General features: G+C 45.4%; 2 protein-coding genes across 2 annotated transcripts; one reads left to right on the top strand and one right to left on the bottom strand.

The window, feature by feature from the left end:
• Positions 1-6,929: 6,929 nt before the first annotated feature.
• nae1 (nedd8 activating enzyme E1 subunit 1) lies at positions 6,930-11,421 on the bottom strand. Its single transcript, XM_047041798.1, has 20 exons — positions 11,293-11,421; positions 10,799-10,902; positions 10,552-10,612; positions 10,442-10,472; positions 10,183-10,254; positions 10,007-10,086; positions 9,722-9,831; positions 9,515-9,624; positions 9,360-9,422; positions 9,200-9,263; positions 9,017-9,108; positions 8,818-8,877; positions 8,561-8,694; positions 8,210-8,285; positions 8,088-8,127; positions 7,912-7,998; positions 7,746-7,838; positions 7,530-7,644; positions 7,362-7,411; positions 6,930-7,214 (listed from the first exon to the last, which is right to left on the bottom strand). The coding sequence occupies exons 1-20, from the start codon at positions 11,340-11,342 to the stop codon at positions 7,105-7,107; spliced, it is 1,602 nt and encodes a 533-aa protein (XP_046897754.1). The 5' UTR covers positions 11,343-11,421; the 3' UTR covers positions 6,930-7,104.
• Positions 11,422-13,692: 2,271 nt separating this feature from the next.
• ca7 (carbonic anhydrase VII) lies at positions 13,693-19,872 on the top strand. The gene is made up of 7 exons (XM_047042063.1): positions 13,693-13,864; positions 14,716-14,913; positions 16,930-17,048; positions 17,123-17,218; positions 17,396-17,458; positions 17,567-17,722; positions 18,881-19,872. The coding sequence occupies exons 1-7, from the start codon at positions 13,828-13,830 to the stop codon at positions 19,001-19,003; spliced, it is 792 nt and encodes a 263-aa protein (XP_046898019.1). The 5' UTR covers positions 13,693-13,827; the 3' UTR covers positions 19,004-19,872.
• The last annotated feature ends 1,564 nt before the right edge of the window (positions 19,873-21,436 follow it).

Raw genomic sequence — 21,436 nt, 5'->3', positions numbered from 1 at the left:
GGTGTGTGAGTTCCATGAGACTAACCTGCAGTGATATGATGACTGGATTAGTGTTGATGATTACACAGCAATTCCTACACCATTGGTCATTTGACCAATCAACACCAGATATTTTTTTCTCGTAGCTTGTTCATTGTTCACCACTGAATTATTTTCTGCTATAAGCTTAACAAAGAGAGTGAACCAAGGTTGTGGCCAGTAACAGATGCTCTAGGTGAGTGGACGGACATGATCAAACTCTTCCCCCCTAGCCCTCTACCCCTCCAGCCCTCTAGCCCTCTACCCCTCCAGCCCTCTACCCCTCCAGCCCTCTACCCCTCCAGCCCTCTAGCCCTCTACCCCTCCAGCCCTCTAGCCCTCTACCCCTCCAGCCCTCTACCCCTCCAGCCCTCTACCCCTCCAGCCCTCTAGCCCTCTACCCCTCCAGCCCTCTAGCCCTCTACCCCTCCAACCCTCCAGCCCTCCAGCCCTCTACCCCTCCAGCCCTCTAGCCCTCCAGCCCTCTACCCCTCCAGCCCTCCAGCCCTCTACCCCTCCAGCCCTCTAGCCCTCTACCCCTCCAGCCCTCTAGCCCTCTACCCCTCCAGCCCTCCAGCCCTCTACCCCTCCAGCCCTCTAGCCCTCCAGCCCTCTAGCCCTCTACCCCTCCAGCCCTCTAGCCCTCTAGCCCTCCAGCCCTCCAGCCCTCTAGCCCTCTACCCCTCCAGCCCTCTACCCCTCCAGCCCTCTACCCCTCCAGCCCTCCAGCCCTCCAGCAGATCATCCCCTAGTTCAGCAGATCCTTCCTAGATCATCACTAATGGAGGACAAAGCCTCTGTCACACAGCCATGACTTCACTGACCAGACACTAGGTATGGATAAATATAATACAATTACATATTTCAGACACACATGCATACACTGCACATTTTTGCCTGGCAGCAGACGGTGGGTCTATGAACAGAATTCCATCTCTAACTTCTTTGCTAATTAACGGATTAGTAACTGCATGAAATAAGACTGACAGCCTCTGTCCAGCCATCATCGCTGTCTTCACATGACACCAGGCATCTGGCGTTCTTGTCGGACACAATGAACCTGTTTACACATAAACATGGCATCAGGCTGAAAGAACAACATTCAGTGTTGTCTTTGCTACGGTTTCCTTCTGCTTTTTTCTCTCGCTACTCGCTCATATTGCACTTTTTACTCTGTTCTATTCTCTTTCACTCTCATTTCCCCCCTTTCAGTTTAACACTCATCCTCTCTTCTTCACTGTTTTTGATTAGGTGATTAAGCCCCTGGTGTGTGTGTGTGTTGCGGGGGGGAGACTTTCCCCTCCAATTGTTCCTCTGTGTGCTTGATTAAGTCCCATAACCCTGTCTCTGACACACACACACAGTCATACGCTCAAACACATGCACACACAGTCACACACACACTCTCCCAGCACCCTAGGCAGGACCATATGCCTGCCACACAGGGCCTGGCAGACACTCAGACTCCCAGCCACTAACCCTAACCCTCAGAATAGAACCCCTCACTTTGGTGTACTGTTGTATTGTAGGGAGCTGTGCAATCATTGAGTAAGTCTTGTATTGGTGTTGTGTGTTTAGCTGTGGTATGCTGTTCCGTGTGGGGTAGTTTTGTTACGTTGCTTCGCGTCTTTTGCGTTGTGGTTTCCTCCAATGTCAGTTTTATGGCCTTATGGAGATCAATGGCATGTTGCCATGTTGCCATGGTGATAAGAATAAATTATCATGTCGACAACCATCTTGTCATTCTGTAGAGGTTAACATCATATCTCTTTTCTCTCTCTCTTTTTTTTCTCTTACTTTCATTATCTCTCTCTCCCCCCATCTCACTATCCCCCAAGGGGGTGCCTTGGGGGATAGTGAGATGGGGGGCTGGAGGTAGGGGGTGGGGGGAAGGCTGGAGGTAGGGGGTGCCTTGGGGGATAGTGAGATGCGGGGCTGGAGATAGGGGGTGGGGGGAAGGCTGGAGGTAGTGGGTGCCTTGGGGGATAGTGAGATGGGGGGCTGGAGGTAGGGGGTGGGGGGAAGGCTGGAGATAGGGGGTGCCTTGGGGGATAGTGAGATGGGGGGCTGGAGATAGGGGGTGGGGGGAAGGCTGGAGGTAGGGGGTGCCTTGGGGGATAGTGAGATGGGGGGCTGGAGGTGGGGGGGGGAAAGGGGGCACTGGACGGTCAAAAGCCTAATAAAGTGTTTTCACAAATATAACAGGACTGATCCCCTCCAAGCTCTGCAGACAGACAAGACCCCTGGACTGCCTGACTTGAGAGCAGAGCAGAGGAAAAGAAAGGAGATGAGAGGAGGGATGAGAGGAGAGGAGGAAAGACATGAAGAGAGCAGAGCAGAGGAGAGGACAGATGAGAGGAGATTCGGTAAAATGGCTTGTGTTCCTGTTCTAAACTCGACTCAACCACATTCTTCAGTTCTATTCGGCGAACGCAGCCTGAGACATGGAATGCAACACACACAGCAGTGATGAGACATGCTGTGTTGTTCTTCAAAGGGCCCCCGAATGAGGGAGGTTGAGGGGGAAGATGGAGGGATGGAGGGAGAGGGGGGGAGGGGATGGAGAGAGGAGAGAGCGCTGCTGCATAAACAGGGTTACTGTTGCATCAGCAAGTCACAGTGTCTGCTCTGTGTGTGTGTATGTGTATGTGCCTTCATACATTTGTGTGTGTATGCTCATGATGGAGCAGAATGTTTTCCTGTCTGGGAATCTCTCTCAGGTGTGTGAAATAGTGTGTATAGCGTGTGCGTGTGTGTGTGTGTAGATGTGTGTGTGTGTGTGTGTGTGTGTGTGTGTGTGTGTGTATTAGTATGGTCCAGAACAGTTCTCTCAATGCACCACACTCCCCCTGCTGGGCAGTTTAGATCAAGTCCTCAAACATTTTTTCTCTCTCCTCTCCCCGTCTCTATTATTACAACCTTTCTGAGGTTATATTTGATTCTGATAGAGGTTATTTAGTGTTTTGTTGAGGGTTATCCGGTTCTGAAGGAGGTTATCTGGTTCTAATGGATGTTATTTCTGGTTCTGTTGGAGGTCATCTCTAATTCTGTTGGGGGGTTTCTTATTCTGTTGGGGGGGTTATCTGATTCTGATGAATGACTATTTGGTTCTGATGGAGGTCATCAGGTCCTGATGGGGGTTATCTACAGTTCTGATGCACACTACTTTCCTCTTTGTCAGAGAAGTGCTGTGTTGATTTCGGCATGGCGGCATATTTCCAGTCAGGTATGAGAGGAATGCTGTGATCTGAGACCTACCTGATATCGCCTGTGCGTGTGTGTTTGTGTGTGTGCTTTCCAACCTCACTAGCCACATATCTGTGGAATTCATCAAGGCCCCTAGCACCCTCCTGTACCCCCCTGACCAAACCTCTTTGTGGAGCAGGAAGGGCAGGGTTAGAAGGCGTTAATAAGAAGGGAGAGGTTGGATGAGGGGGCTGGAGGGGTGAGGGTGGCCAGGTGTTTGTTAGGGGGGGTGAGGTGGGCAGGGCCACCCTGATACCCACGTTTTGAGTGTCTTCCCTCCCAGACACATCCTAGTCCCCAATAAAGTTGTCATAAAGAATCTTGTTTCTTGTCCCTGTGTCAGCCAAAGCAAAGCTCCTCAGCTATGTCTGCCCTCCCATCCCCATCCCCATCCCCCCCCCCCCCCCCCCTCTGCCTTCAAACCCCTCCAGACATTCCACACATGGCTGCCATTGGAGAGATATCTGTTGGTGTCCCTCTGCCCAGCTCCATGGCTTCTGTGTCTGAACATACAGGTGACACATGACATGATGAAAGACCTGTTTGTGCTGTTTAAGGGAGAGGAAGAGATGCAATGCACGAGGCAATGTTCATATTTGTGTGTGGGTGTGTATGTGTGACAGCAGACTGTAACACTTATAAGACTCTCTGTTAAGAAACACAGGGGGGAAGGTAGGGAAAGAGGAGGAAAAGGATATGAGGGGGGGCACAGAAGAGGTGGCGGATAAAGAAGGTGTGGGAGGAGGAGCAAGGGACACCACACACACACACACACACAAACACAAGCAAGCACCTATGACAATGAGACACATTTTTCATCCAACTGATTTGTCATGGGAGGAGGAGCCAGCGGAGGAAGAAGGAGGAGAGGAGGAGAGGAGGAGGAGGGAGAGGAGGAGGAGGAAGGAGAAGGGAGAGGAGGAGGAGGAGGGGAGGAAGGACAGAATGTGAGGGGGTTGGCAGCAGATCAGTGGTGTTAGAGGAAGACAATGTCAGAGATAAGACTGGACTCTGGAGAATGTGTAAGGAGCATGTCCCTACATTTTAACTGAGTTAATGATATACTAGGTATGGACAGCACACATGCAAATACATGTGCTGTATAGACAAACATACTTGTACACACATACACTTACCTGAGGACCTGCATTCATACGTAGAGTGATGCATTTGTTTTTCAGCACCACGATTACGCAATCAGGCATACAAAACATACACATACCATATGTCCACACTTAACAGGTGAGGCCAGAACTGTATGTGCTATACTGTATTTGCTGTGCTTTGGGTTCCATAATGTGGCATGTATACATTACACACTGAGGATCTGGGCCTGTTCCTGCATGTATACATGTACACACACACACACACACAGAGCAAACCACAACAGGTCGGTTGACGAGACTGTTAGAAGCCTATTCACAGGCAACATGGCCAGGGCGAGAAAGAAAAAGATAGAATGAGTTACCCTAAACCCTGTGGGCCACTGACAGGCTAGAGAATTGGAACAGTCTGGCTGTGTCTGAGAGCGTCTCTCTTCCTCCCAACATTGGTGCGTTGTTCACTGCAGCTCCATAAGCAAATTACATCTAACCAAAGTCATGTGGATTATCATCCTGTACCAGGACCTCAGTGTGAGTGAGCGTGTGTGTGTGTGTGTGTGTAGGTGTGTGTGTGTGTGGGAGAGAGAAAAAGAAAGACAGGAACAGTGTGAATATTGGTGCGTGTGTGTGTGTACAGTAACATGACACCCTCCTCATGCCCTGTGGAGGTGACCCAGAGGTCTAAGGCCCGGAGCCTGTCTGGAAGCCCTCGGAGGGGGATGGATGAAGCAGAGACCTCCAGCTGGACACACACTCTCACAAGTGATTTGTATATTTACCAGGGAAATACACGAGAAGTGAATATCAAGTCTTCTCCCCATGCAGTACCTAAGTATTCACCTCAGTAAACAGCCTTATATCCAGTGAAAGGAACACACAGACCTGCTTCATCATGGCTGGATGAAGAATGCTGCATAGAGCCCCTCCCTTGACCCCCCCTCACCAGTTCCCTCCCCCTCTCTCGGCTCACTCATTTCCCTCCCTCCCTCAGCCAACCCCCCTTCCTGCCTCACCCCACTCTCACCCCTCCCTCACTCCCTCAATCTGTCAATAGTTGCAAATGATTCATCATGTTATGACCACGCAGTCATTTTGCAGCCTCGGGGGTTCTTATGCATTTTTGCAGTAATGCTCTTAACGATAATTATACTATATAATTATACACACACACACACACACAAACATGAGCACACACTCAGTAAACATGAAAGTGGCCCAACATGTTCTACAACATATCACATGTGACATAGTTTCACAAGAAAAGTGTGTGTTGTGTGTTGTCACCCTTATCAGCAGTGTGTGTTGTAGTGACAGAGAGACTGGCAGGCCCTGATAGAAGCGGACAAAGGCAGCATCCATGAGTAGAAGCCATGTTTGAGGGTTTAAAACGTCTCAACATGCAGGCGTGTTGACACAGCTGAACACAGAACACACACACTACAGATGGGGATGGTGAAATCAGGTAATGTGTAGCTGTCTGTCTTTCTATCCCAACATTTCTATAGTTCTGTGCAGGATCTTTATTAAGTTGACACACACGCCAGGTCAGGTTTAAGACCAGAGACAAGCAGATCAGAACCCAGCAAATCAGAACCCAGCTCAGTAAATCTGTCAGTTGAGACAAGATGGTGCTTTTGAGTAGAAATGTTAACAAGGCCATCCTTCTGCTCTGGTCTCAGCATGCTAGTCTCTGTGTGTGTATACATGTGTGAGATGGATGTGGGGGTCTGAAAAGGGGAAAACTGAGCTCAGGGCGTGTTTCAACCCCTAACACACCAACAGAGCTGAAAGCTTTCCACGACACTCAACACTCACTGCACACATTCACAACCTAACCATAATTACGCAACAACAGCCTTCAGTTCACGTTCAAGAAACAGGCCTGTCACACAATACACATTAGATTTGTGTAACAAGCCTGGGTGCTTAGGTGTGCATTTTGTGGGTTCGTAAGTGGTGCTGGTTTGGGTGCGTGTTCCTGGGATAAAGGCTGTTGGGACACAGTCCTGTGGTAACTCATCACAATGCCTGGTTTAGACAGGCTGCACATTAACAGCCTAACACAACAAAGGATACCCACTTTTCTCAGAACCTGTCAAAGACAACAGTCAGGGGTTGCCAGGCCCTGAACATGGGCTGTGATGCCCTCTACTGGTGATCAGAAGAGCACACTTAAAGAAGAAGAAACATTTATTCGATCATGCGATGTGACAAACAAGCAAGCAGGAAGCAGCGACACCATCACACATCCTCGAGTGTCCACCCATGAAATTGCCCTTCCTCTGAGGACAGCCAGGAGCGGTGCTCAGCCATGTGAAGGTGACCGGGGGCTAAGTCCAAGAGCTTGTGCGGAGAACCATCTATTCTACGTGTTTTGATGATTTCTTTGCAGAGGAAACCGACGTGACTATGAGAACATGCAAACTACACACAAAAAGAAATGGAAGACAGACCACTTGAACACTAAATAGTGCCCAAAGAGGAAATTGAAACCCTAACCCTTGAAACCAGGGCTTTCTTGCTGTGAGCTGACAGTGCAAGTACACTCAGTCAGACAAAGAGTTCAGGACGTATTTAAAGAATTTATTGAGTTAAGCATCACACATATATTTTGGATTACTAATGGTTGTGAGAAGTGACCAGGATTGGTGCTGGTTCTGACCTTTATTTGAAAACGCTGTGTTTGAGGGTATTGGCAGTACGGTTGGAGTGTGTGTGTGTGTGTGTGTGTGTGTATTCAGAGCTGGAAGGTGGCAGAAGTCTGTGACATGGCATTGTAAATGAAAGTGTTGTTGAATGGAACAAACTGGCGGGTGATGATCTTGATGGCCTCTTGGGCAGCCGAACCTGCACACACGCAGAGTAAACATTAAACACATGCCAGTCAGATATCACTACCACTCCACAGCGCACTCTCGCTCTCTCGCTCTCTCGCTCTCTCGCTCTCTCGCTCTCTCGCTCTCTCTCAAACACGGTGTGGGAAAGGAGACTCACCTCCCAAGAACGAGGCCACTGTGTGAGGCTCTGCAGCTCCGTAGCGACAACTAAAGGACAAAAAAAGCACAGGGCAAGATATAAGGCTATGGAGGAACAGAGAAAGAGAGAGGGAGGGGGGGGGGGGGAGAGCGAGAGAGAGAGACAGAGGTAGAGACAGACACGTACAACTCGTGGACGTATTCGTCCTTGATATTGACATTGAGGCAGTACTCCTGGAGCAGAGAGTTGACACACAACTTCAACCTGCTGATGTCATCCTCTACCTGGTAGTTGGACACACCTGGGGACACAGACTGTAGTTAGACACAGACACACAGGCAGTAGAGACACTTTTCAGCAGTACGCAGAAGGCTCGGGCGTGTGTGTTTTTGTGTATGTTACCAGGGTAACGGGAGTGTTGCTGGTAGAATCGGTCGACAGAACGCAGCATGAGGTAGAGGACCATCTCACTGTCTGAGCTGTCCATACACGAGGCTGGAGAGGACAACAGCATTTGTTGTGTTGTAGAGTTTAGGTTGGGTTTAGGACCATGTGATACACTACTTACTGATCTCATCTTTGTTGACAGACTCCACACTGTACTCCTCAGCCAAGGACCTGCAGCGCACCACCCTGAGAAAGGCTGCATTCTTAGCTGGAGACCAAAACAAATGCACCCAGGGTCAACCCAACTCCACATGCACAATCGATGGTCTAGCTAAGTAAAAGACTGCAAGTACTTACAGAACAGTTTAATGTCTTGTTCAGAGATGCTCTCTGGAGGCTGTGAAAGAGAGAAAGAGAAATTGTGAGATGTAGAGAGAGCGTGAGGGAGAGACAGAGAGAGAAAGAAAAAAAGGTCCTACCTTCCCCACGTTTTGCAGCAAAGTCTCTACATGCTTGGCCACTACAGATGCATCTTGCAGAGCCTTCTCCCTGTAACTACACACACACACAAACCCTTAATGCAAGCCACTACACCATTTATATACACCAACAACATTAATAACAGCAGACCAAAAGCCCAGATCAGTGCTTCAGTAACAAGTTGGTCATATGCTCTGGCGAAATGCTACTCCATCATGTCTGGAATTATCCTGTTACTCCTTATGGAATAATTGAATTCCTATCCTTCTCCTTGTTTCCAATGTGCTCATTCTCCTAACTTCTGAGACCTGTCTCCTTGTGTGTGTGTGTGTGTGTGTGTGTGTGTTTACACATTCTGCAGGTTGATGAACTTCTGAGAGTCGGCGATCATGTCTGGGATGGATCCTCTGACAGGAAGATGGCCACCGCCCTCCTGCTGCACAAACTCCTTCAGACCCCGCACCAGCACCCAGAATGCAGGGCTCTGGACACACACACAAACAAATGCAAATAGAAGGAAAAATTGAATTCATTTCGCTAAGCATCAGGTGACCTCTAACTGACCTTGGATGGTCCAAGGTCAGAGGTTAAAGACTGTGGACCTCACCTGTGTCGTGATATTGTTGCACTGCTCTCCATTGAAGAAGTCCTCAATTGCACGGGGCACCTTCATGTAGGAACAGAGTGGGAAGCGGGACGGATGGGGAGGAGGGAAGAGATGGAGGAGAGGGAGGGGGTCAGAGCAGAGCCACAGTGGAGCACACAGCATTGTATACATACCCATACAGGTGTGTCTGATTTGTCACCTTGGTCGGGTTGAGAGCCGTGTTGACGTTCTTGATGGCTTCCTCAAAGTTCTCCTCGTCCTCTGGAACGCCGTTCTCCTTCTTCAGGATCCCTGGAGAGCACAAAGCGATGAGAGAATGAGCCTGGGTAGAAATACATGTAGAACTGCTGGGCTCGGCCTCAGAAAGACCAGACTGGGCCACCTTGCCGTACGAGCTGCCTGAAGGCCTCCTTCTCCTGGTAGTTCTTCGGTAGCTGCTGGTTGTGCTGTGAAATAAAAGAATACAAATACAGTTACCGATAGACCCTCACCTAGTGATCTCTACCGAACCTCATTTAGCCAAGTCATGTCTATAGTCCTACCTCGTTCAGCCATGTCTCCAGGTACTTAGCCACGATGATGACCCAGGGTGTGTGACTGTGATCCTGCATTGAGGGAACAGAGAACCACAAGGTGCAATGTGAGAAAACTGAAGCTGTGCCATGCCTCAATGTCTGAGATGCACACTCACACACACCTTTTTGTCCATGGTGTGGAGGTTGTAGGACTGGATGTGGTGGCTGAGCTCAGGAAAGGGCTGGTCCAACCTCAGGTCCTCCAGAGCGTTGTCTGGGTGGGACTCCACCACTGGAAAGGAAGGGTCAGGAGTCACCTGCTTAACGACATGACTGGATCTGTGTCTGTCAATGTAGGCAGGCGAGTGTGCGTGGTAGAGCTGCTTTACCTGTGTGCTCCTTTACTACCAGTCTCATGTAACCAATGAGCCCGTAAGTCCGACACAAGATGAAGGGGACGTTGGCGCTCCATAGTACTGCTCCCAGCCTCAAACTGGTGCTGGGGAAACAACATCAAGAAAAGACATGTAAATCCATCCAATTTAAATCGATGTGCACACTGAGCCTCCTTTATGGCTGTACTATGAATAGTCAACGGCTATGTAGTTGCTGTATTGTGAGACATTTGCACATGTGAGGCTAGTATGGTTAGCTAGCTAGCTGTGGCAGCCCACCTCTCTGGAAGCTGCACGGCCACAACTAGGTTAAAACGGTGAAAGAACTCAGGGTCATTGTCCAGCAGTTTGTCAGGACTCTACAGAGACAGAAAACACACACACACACACAATATAAACCAGGTGTCCAGGGAGAAGCAGATATATGAATGTTTGAGCTTCCCTTCTAAACAAACCTCTTCTACAAAGTTCCCAGATACATCGCTGTTCAGCTCCTGCAGCAGCTCTGTAGCAGCCTGGGCCCTGTTCTGAAACACACACACACATGCCGTCATCAGCATGACCCTACATCCATGTCAGACAGACATAGGCTGACTTAGCAGAGATGTGGCTGAGGAGAGAGGGCAGTGTGTGTGTGTGTGTGTGTGTGTGTGCGTGTGCGTGTAGCAAGGAATGCAACAATGGAGCTGGATAAGGAGAGAAGGTATATAGTACCTTTCCGATGTTGTTGTTGCTGAGAAAAAAGCTGTGAAGAAAGATAATCCTAATGAGTTGTAAAGCACACGCAAACAATAGCACAGTCATCTTATAAACCTCTGTCTTACTTGTTTCCAACATCTTCTCCAGACACTTTGTTCCCATCTACAATTGTGAAAGCCCCAGTACCTGTGACAGAAAACAGCATTTCAGGCTGTTAGAGAGTGGTTGACCTCTACTTTATAGTAAACTAGCTGTGGGGTTATGTAAACTGTCAGGGGGCTATGTGTAAGAGCAGAGAACTATGGTTTAGGTTACGAGTCTCTCAAAGCGCTAAAAGTTCACCATAGCCTGGATTAAAATAACTGTCTTTACCTGGCAGCACTAGGTTCTTCAGTATTTCTGTCCCAGAGGCTGTGGCGTTTATGAGGCAAACGTGGGCATTCTCCAGGGCCTCCTGACCATGATCACCCCACAGTCTGAGAGAACACCGCACCATCAGTTAAGTTAACGACACATGCTAGTAATGAAAAGCAACACTCAAACCAAACCCAAAACACTTAGCTACTTTTTGCTAGACATAGCTGATTAAGTAGCAAGTCATTTTTGATATTATCAGTTGATGGATATTTCAAAATGCTTAACAGATTAGCTAGTCTATCTGGCTAGGCGAGCCTGCCATCAATGCGCCATACACACTTAGGAAAAAATATAGTAATAGTACCTGCTAGCTAGTTAGCTATGGCGATGCTAATGTTTCTAATTTCTAGAGCTAGTAATGTTAAGCTAAATAACCTAGCCATAGCCATATCATTCTAAAAATAAATGTGTCAATTACGATAAATGCCCCCTTTCTGTCCGTTTCATACCTCAATTGTCTATCATATTTCTGTTCTTTTGAAGTATTGGTAGCTGTCATGGTGCGCTTACTGCAGGAGCCCACTGTTACGACACTTAGCGCTAGCCACCTTGTGCTAGCTAAATTGCTATCTATCTTATTCGGGTTGCCAGAGAGATGGTTGCCAGGTTGTCTTCTCCTATCCCACCGTTCTTCTGGCCTGTTTAATTTAATTTTTATTTTCACTTTATTTTTCCAAGAAAACAACCTTTCCCTTTGACAAAAAATAAATAAATAATGCTTTTTTGTTTTTTTAGATCTGATCTGTGTCTCTGCCTCCGAAAACCATTTTACATAAAATTTTAAAAGTTGATATGGGCCTATATATAATAACACATAGAATAAGATTCGTATAATGAAAGTAACAGGGGTATATAATATTAAATATATATATAACAAGTATTTTACAGGACACTTTCAATTAAACAAATACATTTTCCAATAAGAGAGACGTTTTTATGGATTTCTGGTTGCAACATGTTTTCTTCTTAGAATTATACAGTGTTATTGAATCCAAACAAAATAATCGAAGCAAGTGTTTAGTGTAGCCTATGTTACCTTTGCTTTGTGTAGCCTAAATGAAAATGTCACAAATAAGATTAAGAGCTCTGATGTGTCATGCAAAGCGAAAGAGCCAGAATGTGCATATATCAGAAATAAGATGAAGTAGTGCGATGAATTAAATGTTATTACAAAGGTCTCTAGAATGAACAGACTGCATCAGAGTTTCTGGTTCAATGTTAGAAAATGAACATGATGGGGAATTATCTTTACATTTATAAAAAATCAGTTGCATTGGAACATCTGTGTAAACTTTAACATGGATTTATTTCATTTTGTTGTGAAAAAGATAGAAGTTGGCTTCTGACCAAGTCTTATGCATATAAAAGTGAGAGCTTTCAGAGAAGGGGAAATCATTTTACGAGATTTATCCGGATATGGAAATTGTTACACTTTTTGTTACGTAAGAAAACTTGCATTCATATCCAGACAAAAGAAAGAAAAATAGAAAGAGACGCAAATTTACTGAAAAACTGCCCCTCAAAATAAATGTTGTCAGTATTTGTTTGAAATGCTCCAAGTTCATAGCTTAACACATTAGGTCACAAGAAGTGAAAAGTGCTCAAACAAGTAGGAAGTCTCACGCTCGCACAAGTAGCTACAGAATTGTAGAGATTACGGATGTTTTTTCCCCACTGAAATAAGGATAACCCAATATTTTAAGGCATCAAAAAGCCTACTACTAATTTTTAAATTAGTGGTGCAATATTTATTATTACTTCATAACAAAATTAAAGACGTTTTACGGTTCTCAAATCTGGTGTTGCAAACGATGTTCCTGTTGTTACTTTTCAAATGTAGCGCTGTGGCGAGCACATTTCAGCACCGCGCGCTGTCCACTTCTCTTTGGGCGTTTGAGAGCTGTTTTTCTCTGGAGCACTAAGAGGCCAACTATTGTGGCTGCATGGGAACTTCCTCTACTTTGCATAAGCTTCTCCTACCAAAGTCATCTCCATGACACTCCAAAACAGTTGCTGATATTGTAGTGGACTACTATGGAGGTAAATCAGGGCCAAATGTTTTGTTAATTCGAAAAAAAAATCTTTAGTCGAAAAACTAAAGCTTGAAATGTAGTACGTTTTGGTAGAAAACTTGAAAAATAAAACCGCGTATTCAAAGAAAATATAAGTGTACCAATTTTATTTTCAGGTTGAATAAAATTTCGATTAAATTCTGGAAATATTTTGAATAAGTTATTAATTTTCATTATTCACATTTTTCATATTTTCACATATTTTCACATTTCATGCTTTCAGATTCAAAACTTTTTTTTACGGCTTCAATTTTTTTAAAGTTTAGTTTAGTTTTTTTGGTCAGTTTCAGGCTTCAGCCCAAAACAGGGATACGCCCATACTCTGGCCCACACAGTCCTGTCCATAGATATATATAAAGGCCTTTATATATATATCTATGTCCTTTCCCTCTCTCCCTTCCTCATGCTCTTTATATACACGCTCCTCATATCATCCCCAGGTGCGCCAATCAGCGCTTAATTGTTTTAGCTGGGCCGATAGACCCCATTTATCACAGTACAGAGACATTCTCCCCGAGGCACGTATAGGGTGAAGTGCCTTGCCCAAGGACACAACGTCATTTGGTACGGCCGGGAATCGAACCAACAACCTCACGTGTGCCAATCAGTCCTCAATCATCTCTGTGCCAACTGGGAAGATAGACTCCGTTCATCGCAATATCCTACACCAACTACAATAAAAGCGCTGCAGGGAATTGACAAGTGGGCGTGTCACCGGGGGATCATTATTGTCACCCCGCTGCGCGCCACCTGATCACTCCAAGAACTTAACACACGTTGAAGAGTACTCAGCAGTGCTTGTTTTTTTGCTCACCGTTCTGCCCAGGCTGCTTAGGCAAGGCTGCTGCATTCAAGTTTTTGTACGGGACAAAGTTTGCGCGTTGGTTAGATATTTGAGGAAAGTCATACGCAATGACCGGGCATCATTGGGGATACGGAGAGGAAGATGGTAAGATCATGGCCTTCTTGTGGGAGCATTTATTTGGTTGAATCGTCACGCCGACCTTTAGGGTTGTTGTGTAAAAGCCGTAGGCCTATTATCCCTTAACTTTTGATTTGTAAAATGACTGATAGTTGGTAATATTTTTTTTTATTATCATTATTCAATTGTTTTCCAGTTGGCTTGTGGCATGGATTGAGTGGACTTTATCCCTACAGAGACATGCCTGAAAGTGACTGCGTTAACAACACAGACAGGGATCCTGTGCGTGACATTCTTAGCCGAGCCCAAGTTAATGCCAGATTAGCCTTATTATCCCAGTGGGATGACTGAAAGTATGTATTCATGTTCACTCCGGCAGGCTCAGGCAGGCGACCGGAGAAATGTTGGTTTAAAGATCTGTAAGGTGATTCAGGCAACTAGCGTTTTTTTCTTTGTTACTACCATTTGATGTGAACGTAGCCTTTTAGACTAGTGAACCCCAGGTAGGCTATAGGCTTCAGTAGCTTTTCCGACACGCTACAAATGTCGTTCATACAGACTTCGTAAAGACAATTTCACAGAAAGTCCAGCAAATTATACAACTACTATACATCCAAACCAACAATTGGTGGAACAGGCGCTGTATGCCTAGATTTTGCCTTTCAACTTTCAATATTTCATTATAAAAATAGGTTACAGCTATTTTTTTCTTTCAAATAAGATTTTTTATATAAAATAAGTATTTGCCCAATGAACATATCTAATTGCCCACCATGTCATGGAAGTTTAAAACCTGATTTGGTTTCACCTTTATGATAGTGTTTTCAAATGTAATAATGCCAGGTCCATGTTAACTCCACAAAATGATTTCCCTGCAGGTCCCTCTGCCTGGCACAAAGCCTACCCCCTCGCAGAGGGCGACCGCCAGTCTCCCATCAACATTGTGCCGGCAGATGCAGAGTTTGACCCCAGCTTGCCACCGCTCTTCCTGTCTTACGACCTTGGCTCCTCTGTCATCATCTCTAACAACGGACACTCTGTTGTGGTGGAGTTTGATGATTCGGACGACAGGACTGGTGAGTACAGTATAGTGTAGAGGTCGAGTCAAGGCCGTAATCATACGGCGGGGGGGGGGGACATCCCCAATATTCAAATCTGGTCAAAATGTCCCCCCTATTGATATAAAATGTAAAAAAATATATATGTCCTACGCTACGACAGGCAACCACGCACGCTATCCGAAATTAGTATTAAAAATGTAATTCGTCCCCCCCAATGTTGATTCCATGGCTACGGCCTTGAGTCGAGTAGTTATAAAATAAAGTAAAGCAAAGTAGAATACAGAGATTGAAAGTCCTGAAACTACCAGCTGTCATTGTTTATTTGTATGACTTGAGTTTAAGGTTAATAAAGATTTGTGTTTCTATATGATAGTTTACATATGACAACATAATGGGTCCAGGAGGCCTGTGATCACTTTTTACATAAACCTCAGATTTCACTAAGGTACGCTGGGCACATACATCTGAAGTTGCCAGCAGTTTTGTATAATGAGTGTGATCTTACCTGCTGTTAAAGTCCCCATCACAGTACAGGAAAAAGCTGCCTCTGGTCACTATAATGATCATAATCATCATCTGATTTTACAGCAAGGGATGAAGGGAGTATTTAGCAAAGGGAGTGCCTGTCTGTCTGTATTTCTGTGATTTTAAATGGATCGTGGCACCTATACCCATGGTCATCATGTAAACACCGGGTGGGTCTGTGTTTGTGGTGGCATGATAGACTGTTTACTACAGCCGGTTGTACACAAAGCAATATGATTGTGCAACTATTTTAAAAACATGACAGTATGTTATCTTGTGGAAAACAACCTGTTAAGTAGTATGTACACAACAGACAAACTAACTTGTTTGTGCAAGGTAAAGTGGACGTCAACATGTAAACACAAAACATAAGAGAAGCTCCAGCAGGCCTGTCTAGCCTGTGTGTGTGTGTGTGTGTGTGCGCGCCCGCGTGTGTTGCTGCATGTGCCACGTTCCCACTTTTGATCATATGACCAACAAAAGGCTTTTATTTTTCATACTTGTTTCGTTGACATTTAGTTTCTAGGAATTAAGGACTGAACACAATACGTTTCAATGAACTATTTCACAGTCTGTGTTACCTCAGATGCGTGGGAATTGACACACCTTTGTGTATTAGGGAGTGTGTGTATTTTTTGATGTGTGTCTGAAAGAAAGAGCTGCCTGGCCTCCAGGTAGTACATTGATTTGTTACTTACTGACCTGGATTTTCTAGGAACCATCTGAAATGATTGATGATCAAGCCTCCGCTTGCTTTCCCTGCTTCTCCTTCCTACTTTTTCTCTCTGTCACCTACATTGCCACTGACTCAGTCTCCCACTCTGTGTGTTTAAAGATGTCTCTTCCAGGGATGTCACACTGATCTCCTGGACAATCAGATTAAACTGACTGACAGACAAATCCACAGGATCAACCTGAGCCTCTGCTGCTGAGGCAGAGCCATATCAGACTGACGTTGAGGCAGACTGACTTTAAGGGCAGAGCTATATTACACTGACATTGAGACAGACTGACTCTTAGGACAGAACTAAAATTCTACAATGCATTGAATCTGAGGCAGCAATACTGCAGCCCTTGTGGCAGAGCTACATCAGACTGTCTCTGGAGCAACAGTAGATTCCCAGAGATATATGGATATAAAGTGTCCATTAAAAATTGAAGGCCGCTGTTTAAGAATGTAACGGTGAATAGTAAGTATGTGTACTGTGAGTGGCTCTGAATAAAGTGTCTGGTACATAGTACATCGACAAGCCAGATGGCAGCTGAGATGTAAACTATCTGTGTGTTGAAGACAGCAGCTCTACAGCTCTGGTGTACTGAACAATTGCACAGTACATGAAGAGTGAGTCTCTTAGTGGTATGTCATTAAACCAATGTCGCAGGTTTGCTGATAGCCTAACAAGTTTGTCAGGATGTTAACTGTTTCACCTTAGATTGATGTGTATAATGAATTGTGTGTGTGTGTTTAGCCCTGGTTGATTGGCATCTGTGCTCTCTTCTCTCTAGTGATGAGGGGGGGTCCACTTGACAATGCCTACCGCCTTAAACAGTTCCATTTCCACTGGGGGGGCAAGGGTTGTCATGGCAGCGAACACACTGTAGAGGGCAAGACCTACGCGTCTGAGGTGAGACAGATAAGGCTGGATTGGCTGTAGAGGGGCAGGGTAAATGATCTAATCTCCTCTTCTCTTCTCCTCAGCTACACCTGGTCCACTGGAATGCAGCAAAGTACCAGACTTTTGGGGAAGCTGCCCAAAAACCAGATGGCTTGGCTGTCCTCGGCATCTTCCTGGAGGTCGAAGTTTCTGCACTACACTCTTTGTCCCTACCTCCACTTCCTGTCCTCTTCTGCCTCCATTTCCTCTTGCTCTACCTCCTTCGTCTGTCTTCACCTCTACTTTCTGCCTCTTCCATGTCCTCCATCTCTACCTCCACCTCTTGACCCAGTGTTTTTGTTGTCATTATCTTGTAGTCAGGAGACGACCACAGAGGGCTTCATCAGATTACAGACGCACTCTACATGGTCAAGTTCAAAGTGAGGCTGTGTACAATTTTGAATTTGAAGCTGGAAAATGTGGTGATCTTTTAACAAGTGAATACATCATATAGTTAAACTAATATCATGTCTGTGTGTGTCTCTCAGGGCAGTGTGGCTGATTTTAAAGGCTTCAGTCCCAGGTTTTTATTACCCAGCAGCCTTCACTTTTGGACCTACCTCGGCTCCCTGACCACGCCCCCTCTGCACGAGAGTGTCATCTGGATTGTGCTGAAAGAGCCAATTAAAGTGTCAGAGAAACAGGTATACATGGGGATTTTCTGGGGCTGTGTTCACCTGTGTTCAACAGAGTTTAGATGTATACTACGGAGCTGTGGTCAACAAGGCTGAGCTGTGTACTGTAGGCTAACCGTGCGTATCCATGGAGCGGAGCGGAGCGGCGCGGAGCGTCGGCTTCCAATTCATTTTCAAACAAACCGGGCGTTGACGCTCGTGTAGGGCATTGTGGGAGCGTAAGCGAGCGTCAACGACCGGTTTCATTGAAAATGAATTGGAAGCCGACGCTGTAGTGGACACGCACGGTAAGAGCACTGTTTGTTGTTGATGGTGAACAGGAAGTGGTGGCCTAGGCTGTCTTGGTGGTTGAGTGTGAACCTGAGGACTATGGTTAGAAACCTGGTGGTCTTCCACCTGTTCTTCCTCTGGGTCTCACCTCATGGAAATCTGTTTTCTTATGGAAATATGGATGATAAATTGGGATACCACAGAGAGCAAACCACACATTAGTGAGGGAAATGCCTTGTGACTGGCTTCCTGCCAACGTGTGTGTGAAGAGTTGACTTGTATAGATGATAAGCAGAGGTAGTAAACATCGACAGATTTACTAAGTAAAGTGGTGCCTACAGTCCGGATTAAAACAGCCTTACTAGGATTACAGTTGAATGAATGAATATTTTATTTTTGTGTTATGCAACTTTGTGGCCTATCCCATATGAAATTCTGTGACACATCAATAATCAAAAAAAAAAAAAAACTTAGGTAGGACTCAAACCGATTCAAGGTTACAGTTCAGCTGCAACGAGTTGGAGTTCAGCTCCATTCAACCAGTGAGTGTGTCTCAACCCACTGAGCTTGGGCACTCCACTGAAATGGGGGAGTGTCTTGATATAGCGCAGGATTTGGAGGGTCTGCATACCTAGGGGACCATATGTGAGGTTAGTCTCTGTGCTGCACTCCAGCCAAAAGCCTTTGATCCTTCCAACTGATTATCTCGGGGCAGAGAGAGAGGGAGGGGTTGGAAGGAGAGCGGAATGGAGAGACATAGCAAGACTCGTGTTTAATTGAGAAAAATGTATTGGCTACTCAGCTTGGAAAAGCCCTGTTATGTAATAGATTGTGGATTTGTTTTGCGTGTGCTCACATCACATGGTAGCAACAACTGACTCTCTGGCTCTTTCTTAGATGGGGAAGTTCCGAATGCTCCTCACCTGTGGCGAAGAAGAGGAGAACAGGAAACGCATGGAGAACAACTTCCGCCCTCCGCAGCCACTGAAAGGCAGGAAAGTTCGATCCTCCTTCCAGTGACCTGAGTTCTGAGGGAATGACTGAAGGAGGAGTTGGTGAAGGTGGAGTGGGAGGAAGTGGGAAACAGGGAAGAACAGGATGTGGAGATGATGAACGCAGGTTCTTGTCTCCTATTTATGGGTTGGTCTCATCTCAACATAATTCTGAAGGGAATGTAGCGGTACAAACTAGGAGTGTGGATAGTAGGAAAAGTGACATAAAATATTTATTCAGGTTTTATTTATTTGGCCAACATACAAATAGTCCATGTAGCAAGTACAGCAGATGTGTACATATCGGAAATGCACATTTCTAACAGTATAACTGTGTGCTGATGCTGTCACTGTGTGCATGCCAGGTGCTGTTATTGTACTTGTCTACTCTCCGTCTGGCTGTCTATCCCTCTGTCTGTGTGCCTCCTTGCCCAGGAGGTTCTGTCTGCTGGGGAAAGATGACGCCATGATCTGTAAGTCATGTGACTCACTGTGGTCCAATTTGTGAGTGGTTCCATAGCTCCTCTGCACTGAGCCTGGTTGATCCAGAGTTACACAGGCAATTTCACACTTGCATTCACACCCAGACGACAGACACAGTAGTGGGGGACTAGTACACAGACACAGTGGTAAGAGACCAGAGACGGTGAGGGCCTGGACCATAAATACCGGTGCCGGAAAGTCTATATGTCCTCATGACAGGGAAAATATGCTAATAGGTTAAAGATTTGGGTTTTACTAAGTTTATCTATGGGGGATACTATATCTATTTGAATGCCCTTGAATACTCTTTGAATTGTTTATGCATGAATCACTGACTGTACTGTTTTCTAACTGTTGGATATAAAAAAGAATGTTAACATAATTTATTTTGAAATTAAAGTTTGAGTGAAAGAACAAATTGTAGTGTTTTTATTACCAGGCATATGTTTATTTATTTTTTACAGTGCATGCGTGTGAACAGACTTTAAAAAAAGAACAAAACGCATCTTCTAATAGTGAATAGTGGTTGAAAGGTAGTTGTGATTTTGCTCTTGTTTCTCTACGATTGATAAACTAGTTAACTGACTTCCGGATAGGTATACTGAAATGCCTTCCGAATATACTGAACTGACTTCCGATATACTGAAATGCCTTCCGGATATAGTGAACATTTTCTCACACATTCTCAAAGCTTCTTACTCAGCCTTATAAGACTTGAGCGTTTCATAAAGGAGTGTGTGAATGTGTTTTACATGCATCTGTGCGAGCATTTCATATGTATGTGTCTGTAAATGTTCAGTAGTATGAATGTGTGTAAACATTTCAAATGCAAATGAATTTCATGTGGCGATGCAAACATTTCACATGTGTGGATGTGAGTTTTTAGTAGTATGAATGTGTGTGAACGTTTCACATGTGAATGTATGTGTTTCATATGTGTTTCTGTGAGGACAGTCCAATTATTTCCTAAACGGCCCCTCATATACTATAAAGACTCCCTGACTCTCTCTCACATCTAAAACCACACACTCCCTCTGTATCACCTGCCTTACTTCAGGCCATTTGTGTTGTTATGGTCAGGATTATTTGAAGGGACTGTTCACCAACATCACTCCTAAATAAAAAATACATTGTTTCCCTCTCATCTTAGCCCACCAGCAAGCATGTGTTACTTACCTCCACTAGAGGGCTGCAGTGACTGCAAAAAATTAGAAACCTGTGTCCCAATCAGAGTAATCCTGCCACATTAAGGACATTTTTAGGTCAATTCCATGCCTATACTTCACATAAGGGCGCTGTAATGTCCAGTGTACTTTATTTTGAAACAGCTGTGATGTTGTTAGGATATAAAACCATATCTCATTGTTGAGCCTGAATACAGGATACAGGCGTACACAATACTGCATAGGCACAGTGACACTAGAAACCTAAAAATGTGGTTATTGCAATAACCATTCCTTTAAAGAATTTACTCTCCATGAAGGATAGCACTGGCCGCAAACCGGACAGTGTTGACATTTGTAGGTGACATTTGAACAACAAATACCACAAAGATGTACCCTTTAGTGTGTGTATTGTATGTGTAATTAATGTTCAAGGAAATCTCAGCAACTTTAACAAAACGTTAACCTGGGGTGTGTCTTCAAATTGACCTTTCCTAACCCAAGGTCACCTATCTCAGAAGAGGTCAGATTTCCCCAGACTGCGTTCGCTGAGAAAAACAGAATATCAGATTAGTGCTGCGTTATAAAAAGTAATACAGACATTCTGATGCTGCTTCGCGTCCCGGGGGGCGTGTGCCTTTCCCGCCGTTGTCATCCAAACTGTCGAGTATGCCGTTTAGAGCTTCATGAATGATGCATAAAGGGGACTGAGGTGTAGGGTATATTTAACCTGCAGTGAAATCACAGTGCCTAAGATAGCTGGCTGACAATTGCATCCAGACGCAGGACACCTGAGCTAGCACATCAGTCAGGAA

The sequence above is a fragment of the Hypomesus transpacificus genome, chromosome 19, assembly GCF_021917145.1.
Source record: "Hypomesus transpacificus isolate Combined female chromosome 19, fHypTra1, whole genome shotgun sequence".
NCBI classification, from domain to species: domain Eukaryota; kingdom Metazoa; phylum Chordata; class Actinopteri; order Osmeriformes; family Osmeridae; genus Hypomesus; species Hypomesus transpacificus.
The sequence above is the reverse complement of the archived record's forward strand: the minus strand, read 5'-3'. Positions and strand labels throughout refer to the sequence as shown.